The 9,931-nt window shown below is 36.5% G+C and overlaps 2 protein-coding genes across 3 annotated transcripts in view; both read right to left on the bottom strand.

Annotated features, from left to right (window-relative positions):
- The window catches only part of per3 (period circadian clock 3), a 20,441-nt gene extending 17,199 nt beyond the window's left edge, over positions 1-3,242 (bottom strand). For both annotated transcript variants that reach the window (XM_015036728.1, XM_015036729.1), the window contains exon 1: positions 3,089-3,242. The gene's annotated coding sequence lies outside the window, so the exon portion shown is untranslated. The remainder of the gene's footprint in view (positions 1-3,088) is intronic.
- Positions 3,243-5,958: 2,716 nt separating this feature from the next.
- vamp3 (vesicle-associated membrane protein 3 (cellubrevin)) overlaps positions 5,959-9,931 on the bottom strand; it is an 11,851-nt gene continuing 7,878 nt past the window's right edge. The window contains exons 2-5 of the mRNA XM_015036727.1: positions 8,363-8,441; positions 7,149-7,307; positions 6,909-6,960; positions 5,959-6,518 (exon numbers count right to left, since the gene is read on the bottom strand). Of these exons, the coding sequence (XP_014892213.1) occupies positions 6,502-6,518; positions 6,909-6,960; positions 7,149-7,307; positions 8,363-8,441 (307 nt within the window). The 3' untranslated portion in view covers positions 5,959-6,501. The remainder of the gene's footprint in view (positions 6,519-6,908; positions 6,961-7,148; positions 7,308-8,362; positions 8,442-9,931) is intronic.

The raw sequence follows: 9,931 nt of genomic DNA, 5'->3' as shown, positions 1-9,931 counted from the left end.
TTGTTTAATAATTTATGATATTTCGGCCCCAACATCGGCCGTTATTAGTTTTTTTTTTTTTTTTTTTTTTTTTTACATGTTGGTATTGGTCTGGTAACCAGGCTGATGTTAACAACCAATATTTGTTTTCATCTTGTTGCCATTTGTTTCATATGGTTAAATCCTTTGGTTTCATCTTTACGTATCCACCTTCTGTACTTCTAAGCTCCAGCGATTTAAACTTGGGCTTAAATTATTCATCCCAAAACCATTTACATGCACAGCCTGAGAACACTGATGTAAAGTTTTCTGACTAACTCATAAATAATCATTGCTAATTATTTTAATATTCAACAGAGAAAATCCGAAGATTAGCACTTAATATAATGACTGATAAAATATTATTTCTAAGTATTCACTTCAGTCAAATCCATTTAGAATTCCTGCAGTCATGACTGCACCTGTTTCTCACCAACTTCAAGGAAAGTTTGTTGATTTTGCCCTTTACTAATGCATTGTGTAAAAATGCATTAGAAAGTCAATGAGTCATTTAGGAAGTCGATGAGTTAGGTGTAAATGAATCTCATTCTCAATGTGAGCAAGTGTGTAGTGGGGGGGAGGGATAAATAAATTGTACTTTGGGTAGAAAAATATCATACTAAAAGAAAAACAACTTAGTACGTTAAAATTAAATAAAAGGTTTCAGCAATGGTAGTTTCCCAAAGCTCAAACCTGACAAAAGTCTGATTGTCCTAAAACAACTCTAATTTAAAGCATACCACATAAGGCTAAGACTAATAGCATCAGAGACAAAAAAAAAAAATATATATATATATATATATTTAGAAGAACACGAGAAATAAATAAATAGAAAAACATTCAAATAATGAAATTATGCATTACAACACAAAATCTAAGATTGCACTAAATAGCTTTTGGAAAAAAAAACAAAACAATGGTATGACAGGTCAAACAGGAACCTGCAGCTACGTGACGCAAACATGCATGTTAAAGTATTTGAGTTGGCCACACTGGCTATTACATAAGCTGAAACCTTTAGCCTTATTTTATAAAGATATGTGAGAAATGTGACTTGATGTACTCTTTATTCAAAAAATGAACCGTAAATGTTCTCTTGCAATAAAAGACAACTTCCTATAACAAAGCAGCTCTGACAGGGTAAATACCTACATTTGGTGATGGAGTCACGTACATGTTGGTTGTCAATTTATAGTGTCTGCGGTTAGTGTTAATTTATTCATCAAATACAATAAAAAAATAAATAAAGAAAAAAATACCAAATGGACCTATGTGGTGACAAGCTTTGTGCAACCTGTGAGCATATTTGTTGTAATGACATAAAGAACTTCTAAATGGTCCATAGACCTCTAGAAGTATATAGTCCTCTATTCAGACTGGACCCTTTATTCAGGTCCAGTCAGTATGAATGTCTGTCATTAATTCTGAAAACATTTCTTCCCAAGTTAAAGGAGATAAATGAAAAATAACTAAAGAGTCAATTAATAAGGAAACATGGCAGAACAGATATAAAACATACAACAATTAAGAAATGTGAACATTTTAAAACATCCTTGTTTTTCTTGGTCTCTGACAAAAAAAAACTACAGTGAAGTGAAGGTCTTAAAAAGTGAAGGTCTTAAAAAGTTCACTTTTGGACTCGGTTTATGTTCAATCCTAGTAAAATATTTCTATCTGATCTAGTTGTCTTTTTAAATGTTTTCAGTTGACATCCGTTATGAATCCGAGTTTAAATAAAGGAAAACATAACCCTGAAGCATCAACCAATACTCAGTTATTCATCTGTTAACTTATCTATATATGTTAATAGTCTCCCCAAATAATTTATTGAAGTTAGTGAAGTTTGTTGAATGAATGCATTCAGAGATATAATTTAGAAAAACATCAATAAATATAAAACATATAAATAAACCAAGATTTTACAACAAAAGATAAAAAATAAAACCTAACTTATAATGGCAATAGGGAAGCTTAAAGAGTTGGGGGTGGGAAATGCAGCCTAAAATAGTGAAAAGGCTAAATTAATGAAATTATTTTTATTTTTAGGGAAAAATCTGATGAAACCTGGAGAAAATCAAGTTAGAGGTTGATGACTGTAAAAATGTATCCTTTAAAAAAAAAAAAAAAAAAAATCAAGAGGAAAAAAGCCAAGTCAGATGAAGGATCACATTTATGATCCTGAGTTAGTACAATTTACTCCAGGTTTTTTAAAATAATATAAAATATTCTAATGATTTAATTTACAAAATAAGTTTAAATAAAATTTTCTTAATTTATACTTTGACTGCAAACAATAATTTAAAAAAAATCACATAAAGTTACTATATAAATTGCTCAAATCTCTAACCCAATCACACCTCTGATTTGTACCAAAAAATAGATAATAAACCACAACAATCTACAAACGACCATAACACAGGTTTGAGGTTTCCCTCGCCCCTCCCAAGTAGAACCCACTGACCCCAATAGCGTCCATAATCACCAAACGTCACTCCTTGATACGTGCAGAAAGAAAACCAAATAACATAAACGACTAATTCGTAATTTAATGTCGTTTCAACTTGTCTAAAGTGACGTGCATAATCTTCCCTGTGTCTATGTTAAAATACATACAATAAACTAGAATTAAAATGTTTCCAGAACATTTCAATAACGTCATTGTAACTTAATATGTAGTTTTATAAGCAAATGCTGCACAGATAGCCTCACACTCAACTATTATTGCTTAGGATTTACATGTCGTAATTGAAACACAATTTCACTGTATCGGCTGATTTTTGACTGCTAGCAAACCCAGCGCGACTGGCTAGCTGCATGTTACACGGCGACATTAGCAATACAAACTAGTAACAATTGCTTTTACACATTGTCTTCAACGGTAAATACCCACCTAAAGTTGTATGTCACATTATTATAGTACTACCTTAGCATCATCTAATAAAAGACAACGATTACATTACTTTTGTTTACATTCACTTGCTGCTCTTGGGGTGAAGTGCATAGCTAGCCTTTCCAGTTAGCCAACTCTAGAACTCCATCACAAATTACATTTATTTTGAGAAACATTTACCTTTTGAGATCCACGAGAATCTTAGGTTTAATATCCAAAACTTAGGCGTCCACAAAATTGATTATCCAGCAAGTATAAAGTGAATATATTTTCGTTGTTTCCCTGTTACGCATCTTATAACGTCATCCAGCCCAAACCGTTTGACACAAATGTGCAACGTGAGTCCGGCATAGAGTAGCCCCGCCCTGTCGGTTGTGATTGGACAGGCAGAATTTGAAGCTGTTGTTTGATTGGACGTGTGGGCGTGCCCCACACCTAGGCTTGCCAGAAACTCGCGGTCGGTGCACGTGTATCCCCATGTTATACAACAGGGAAACAACAAGCCAGAGCAGACTGCGCAAGCATTTTTGATTCACCCGAACTGCCACACTCACGCCTCTGCAACTGAATGAATAGTCTGTGCACATCTCAGTACTTTCCCGATGGAGTGTCGTTTTGTGTATATTATTCTATGAAACGCTAAATCTTCACATTTTGAATTCAACACAATCCTGAAAGCTCAGGGCAGAGTACAATTTGAAAATGATTGATCAACTGAAGACAAAAAAGGAAAAATAATAATCCCCTTATCTTTAAAAGCAGGTCGAAGCTGATGGTAAGATGTAGGAGCTGAAGACGGAAAACCTTGAAGAAAACTTGTAAGATGTTACAAAAGACTTGACATCATGGGGTTCATCTTCTACCAAGATAATAACTAATTGCATCACCAGAGTCACAAATGAATTGTATCAATGAAAACATAATTCATTAGATTGAGCTATAAGCTAAATTTATAAAAGAAAAAACTACAAAATAGATCTCTTTACATTACTATGTGCATGTGCATGTGCTTGAGTTGTTTTGGAAATATTAATGGGCCTGTCATGGCAAACATAGTTAAGGAACTCTGGGTAGATAAAACCAAACTTAATATTTTGACCCACATATGAGGTATTATGATATAAATGAACACCCTGAAAACACCTGACCCGGAGATGGCAGCAACATATTGTTGGGATGTTTTACTTCATCAGGTAATGGGAAGCTGGTGTGAGTTGATGCAAAGGTGGATGGCAGTACATGGATGAAACTTACATTCCAGAGAAAGACCATGCCCCAAAGACTATGCCAGAGTTACAATCCTGCCTGTAAAGCCAGGGCTAATATTGAGCTGTTCCAGTCAAAGCATATTAGAAAAGCTCAAGTCCAACACCAATTCCAAATGAGAATATGTTGAATAAAAATAATTGGTCATCACAGTCAGTCTCCAGTCAGTCATGGGATGACTGGGGTACCAATTGTGGTATCTCTTAGAAGAAAAAAAAATCTGTTTGTGGTGTTCATGAATAGGATCTCGAGGAATAGTTATGGAGAAAAGGCTGTATGGATAGGGAGCCTCACAGTCCAAGTTTTGCTTTTTGCAGAGAATGTAGCACTTTTGGCTTCTTCAGGCCCTAGCTGTCAACTTGCAACTGGACAGTCTACAATTGAGTGTGAAACGGCTGGGTTGAGAGACATGAAGCCACAAAAAGCTGGAAGAGGAATTGCGTCTCTCTCCAAGATCTTTCACCCCACCACCTGATTTTGGATAAACAGAAGACAGTGGTACTTTCCATCTAATTTGAACCAGGTTTGAGCTTTTTTGCAAAGAATGGACATAAGAATCCAGTGTGTAGATGAGTAGAGCTGGTAGAGACATGTCAAAAGACATGAAGCTGTAAGTGCAGAAAAAAGTGACTCTTCTTATTGTGCCTGTAAGACAGACCTTGCTTAATCAGCAATTGTAAATGGCCTGTACTTGTATAGTGCTTTATCAAGACCAAAGGACCCAAAAGCGGTCACGCACCCATTCATACACACATTAACATGTTGATGTGCTTTTCGCAAATGAAAAGCATTAACAATATTTTGCTTAGTAGACAATAGGACAGAAAACCTTTGTAAATGATTAGGAATTTCCAATATGTTTTAGCAGGTGAGAAAATAAAACAAAAATAACCACAGGATTTTAATATAAATTCAATCAATTTTATTCAAGCAACAGTTTTTAATAAGGGCCACAAAGTACAATTGCACTTTACCAGACAATTTCCCAGCACGTAATTATAAGGCTTAAAAGTTAAAGAGGGTCAGATTTCTGTGTAAATGGAAAGAAATGGCAATTGGCAACATGGCTTACTGTACGCAATAAAAGTATTACCTATACACTATTGTCTATAACCCAAGAAAGGCTGCAATACATTAATTACTCCAGATCATGGATGTGTTTTGAAGGGGAGGTTTAAATAAGAACTAGATATTCTGAGGAAAAAAAAAAACAAACAAAAAAAAAAAAACACTCACAGTCATGGAAAAATGTATTATACACAAAGTAAGAAAACTCCAAATCCAGTGTCGAATAGCATATATTACAATGAATTGTGTTAAATGTTCAGCAGTAGCAAGAAAAGCACCATAAAAAAAACTTCGGCCAAGCATTTGATTAGTTATTCATTTTATGCACACAAAATTTATTCAACACTAAAAGTAAAGTGTCACATGAGGGAAGTCTGTTATCAGATATAATAAATGCAGGTGCGACATAACCGGAGAGTTTATTAAAGGTTATGTTCAGCTGAGTAAAGACAGCGGTAGAGTCTTTGTTTGACAGTTTGAGCATTTGAAGGCACTAATGCGTTACTGGCTTGAACAGATTATTAAAAAAAAAAAAAAACACCTGTTTTTTTTCCTGTATTTGGCAGTTCTCATTTGGTAGACCTTTAAGACATCAGTCTGAAACTACATTTACTTATATCACTGTGTTTGGACACTACACAAAATCAATCTTTTTAACACGTTTCTGAGAATCTCTGAGACAACCCTACCGTTCTTACTGTTAAGACCTATTTTTGCCTTTTTTTAAAAAAAGTTAGGTCATGTTATGCTGTTTGGTCTTTGCAGTTAAGCACTTATCTAAACATAAGCTTGTACAACTTGAAAGTGCTAAGGAGAAAATAAATGAGAAACTTTGATAAAATAGTTTTACCAGTTTCTTACTGATTATGGACTGTATGTGGTACAAAAGGGGCATTGCAAACTAATACAATCCAAAAAAAAGGCACATTTATTTAGCCAGGCACACATTAGTGACTATGTATAATATAATAACATAAGCAGAGAGATTTTACAACAACATCCTTCTCTTCCAGTCTCAAGAATGAAATTTGTGCGTGCGTGTGTGTGTGTGTGTGTGTGTTGTACGTCGCAGAAGCAAAACTGCAGTTTTAATACAATCCTTTACAAATACACACACAAACACCCAAGTCAATCCGAGATAAGAAAGGAAGACTCGTGGAAAGGTGAATAATGTGATCATCTGATTTCTTTCTGAGACCTGAAGCATACATATTGCCCAATTCTTCTTTACTTCCAATCCTCTTCAATCTGCTATGGCTCTAAGAACAGGCCCAAACTGTAAAGAAGAAGAGTTTTAAGAAGCATATCTGTAAATTCAGATGTAGTTTTAGGCAATGAGAAATGCAATGTTGACTACTGATGCAGATTGTTTAACATCAATTTAGTGCTGAAATGTGATATGCAAATAAACCTGATTGATTGATTGATTGATTAACATAAGCAGTTAGTACAATTTTTGTCTTTTAGTTCCTCTTCCCAATTAAGCACCATTTTTGTTGATCTTTAACATACACGCTTTGGTTGTACTGCGATTACAATTAAAAAAAATTGCAACACACTATATGAAAGGCTTTTTACAATACAATATGATACCAACGTCAAGCATTTGGCAAATGGAAACTCAAATTAACAACAACAAGACAGCTTTTTTTGTCTTAATACTCACTAATAATGATGATGATGATTATCACTATTACAGCTATCAAGATGGCCCACATCTGAAAAGGAATAAAAGTTGGCAAATTATTAAAACAAAATTCAGGCAAACTGTGACACCCATTTTTTTTTTACGTTTATTTTCATGCAGTCAGGTAAGATCTACTATAATGCCAGAGTTACATAATCATAACACTTTGTTATCAGTAGTGAATAGTTTGCTAAATTTAAGACAACACTAGTCATCTACCTTGCAGTTCTTCCACCAGTACTTCCGTTTCAGCTTAGCTGCACTGGTCTCAAACTGGGAGGCTCCAGCCTGCAGGGCGTCTGCTCTGTCATCCAGTTCAGACAGTTTCTGATCACGTTCCAGTACTTTGTCCACATTAACGCGCATAATATCCACTACCTACACAAAATTAAAAAAAATTAAAAACACACAAAAAAAATCAACAATATACAGAGTATATATTTTGTAATTTGATATTTCGATACTTGTAAATGTTTTTAATCGTTAACAAGGGAAAGAAAATAAAAGTTTAGGACTGTGCACGTGTATTACCCTAAAAATGATGACATTATAGTTATGAATGTAAAACATCCTTAGGAAATGTTGCCTAACAACATCAATCAAGACGTATCCCATCTTGTAAGAGAAGGTAATTGACAGGTTGTTTGTCTTAACTGAGAGTTCACTATGATTCAAACAGACAGCACCAGTCTGCGTACAGAGTCACTGGATACACGTAACCCACATGTTCCACTGATCCACAAAGCTCGCTACCGCCCCTCCTCCCTGACTGAGCTGCACGGTAGAGGAGCGCATAAGCCCATGCAGGACTTACATAAGGACAGAGATGGTGATTATATAAACCTCTGACAACCAATTGGAAACTGCGTGACAGACTGAGGTTAAAGGTCCAGGTGGGAGGGCTGGACCTCCCGGAGAAACACGAAATGGAGAGGAAAAGGACAGTAATGGAGATTGTGAAGGAGATTTGGCTACTTTTTTAAATTTGATTTTCTTAATGACTTGTTGTGAAAAGAAGACCTTCAAACTGTTCAATAGATGGCCTTCCCTGAATGTGTTTTGGCAATGCAGTGGGCGTGCAGAGGTAGAACGGTTAGGGAGAAACGGATTCAGTCTGGTGAATCATGGCACTGATGCCAAGGGTTATGTAAGTTTCTGCAACAAAATGAACAGGGAGAAGGGGAGGGGTTGGCAGGAGGGCGCTAAGTGACACAATCAATCTACGTCGAGTTCATTATTCAATATTTGCTTTGAACTTGGAAAGGAAAGAAAAGGCAGCTCTGCCTAATTTGTGTAAATTAACCATTGCAGATCCAAAGTAGCCACTTGTGCAAAAAAGCAATCACACTAAGGACATAGTGATTTGCTTTTGTGTGTTTTTTTTTTATTCCTTTTTGAGTCATCATTGAGTGAAGAGCTAAAATGTACCTTACCTCATCCACTTGGGCCTGTGTCTGCTGCAAGCGCTTGTTGCTCGATGCAGCAGCAGAACCTTCTGGACCAGGGGCTGACCTGATAAATCGAATAACATGTCAATAAAAGACTATAGGCCAAATGTTACAACAAAATCTTCATCTAAAAGCACTTCACACTGGATTTATTTTGACTACCATGCCTCAGGTGAATAGTCAAGAAAAAGTTGAAAGATCTCCCAAACCAAGGTGGCAAGAATGATGTGAAACAGTGACTGTCACTAGTATCTTTCAGCAGTTTTTCTGTAACCAAAACTGTGTGGATTTTAAGTTATTCTTGGGGTCAGTGTCCTGTTTGAAACTCCAATGACATCTAAGGTTTCACTTCTTAGCCTGAATCTCTCTCATCATCGACAGACTACAGATTCACAGTGTCAGAGAAACCGAAGCAGTCACAAAGCACCACTGAGCCTTTACCATGCTTCAATATTAGCAGGGTATTCTTCTTTTGTCTCCTATTGTAGGCTTACTACTGATTTAAAGTCCTGAAAGGTTCTGCTTTGATTTAGTGCTACAAGGAAAAATAAATCCTCAAGTAATCTCGAGTTACTTATAAACTACATACTACTGGGTGCTGCACAATATAATGAACTGCAAGACTCACTGCAATATTACTATGTGCATTATCACAATCACAATTACCTGGATGCGATAGATAGTGGGCAATTATATTTAATGCAGGTTTTCCCCCACTGTATTATAAGCCTGGCGGCCCGCCATGCTTTACTAGCCCCGCTGCCAGGCTAAGTGTTGCTTGTTTATGTTTCTAGGGGGAAAAAAAAAAATCTTTTTTTTTTTTTTTTTAAAGCCAGGCTCCAAGCGTCTCTTTTGCTCTGAGCATTTCACTAACAGATCAGATTTATTCCTAAATCATAGGTTTATAGTTTATGCATTTAAACCCGACAGCGCGCGGACCAATCACACCGCTGGCGCCTTTGCGCTTTGCCTCGCGCGCTGCCGCTGCTTTACCTCAGCGGGATCGCGCGCGCCTCCTTTCACTCAAACTGTACACAGGCTGACCTGTATGGCTATTTACATCAACTTACTGTGAGGAATTATGATCCTTTGGAGAACTCTAGGTAAGAGTTTTAAACCCGCCGCGTTAGCTCTGGTTGCGCAGCTCAATGTGAACCGCAGGAATAACTTGTAGCGAATTCAGAGGCGCGTTGTGGAGTGGTGAGAATGATTTATCTTTGTGAACGAACAATTATATGCGGCGTTTACATCTCAACACGCTTCCCGGTGTGTGGCTCTGTGTCTGTCTTCCCTGTAAAGTTTATGTCTGTGGTCCCAGTTGGCCAGAGCGTTTGCGGATAACGAGCAGCGCTAACCTCATCATGCAGGTTCAACCTGGTGAGGAGCTTTAGCGCTCTCCTCAGAGTCACGAATCACAATTATATTATTTTTAGTATTATTTACGATGCATCAAACCATATCAAATGAGTTATCTACTTAGAGTTAATACGCGCGGCCGCAGGAGATCTGAGAAACTCGTCCCATAAACTCGACCAACCAGAATAGTTTCTGTGA

Source organism: Poecilia latipinna, unplaced genomic scaffold, assembly GCF_001443285.1.
Source record: "Poecilia latipinna isolate Pla-1442-1.1 unplaced genomic scaffold, P_latipinna-1.0 Scaffold377, whole genome shotgun sequence".
Classification (NCBI taxonomy): Eukaryota; Metazoa; Chordata; class Actinopteri; order Cyprinodontiformes; family Poeciliidae; genus Poecilia; species Poecilia latipinna.
Note: the sequence above shows the minus strand (reverse complement) of the source record. Positions and strands in the feature narration are given on the sequence as shown.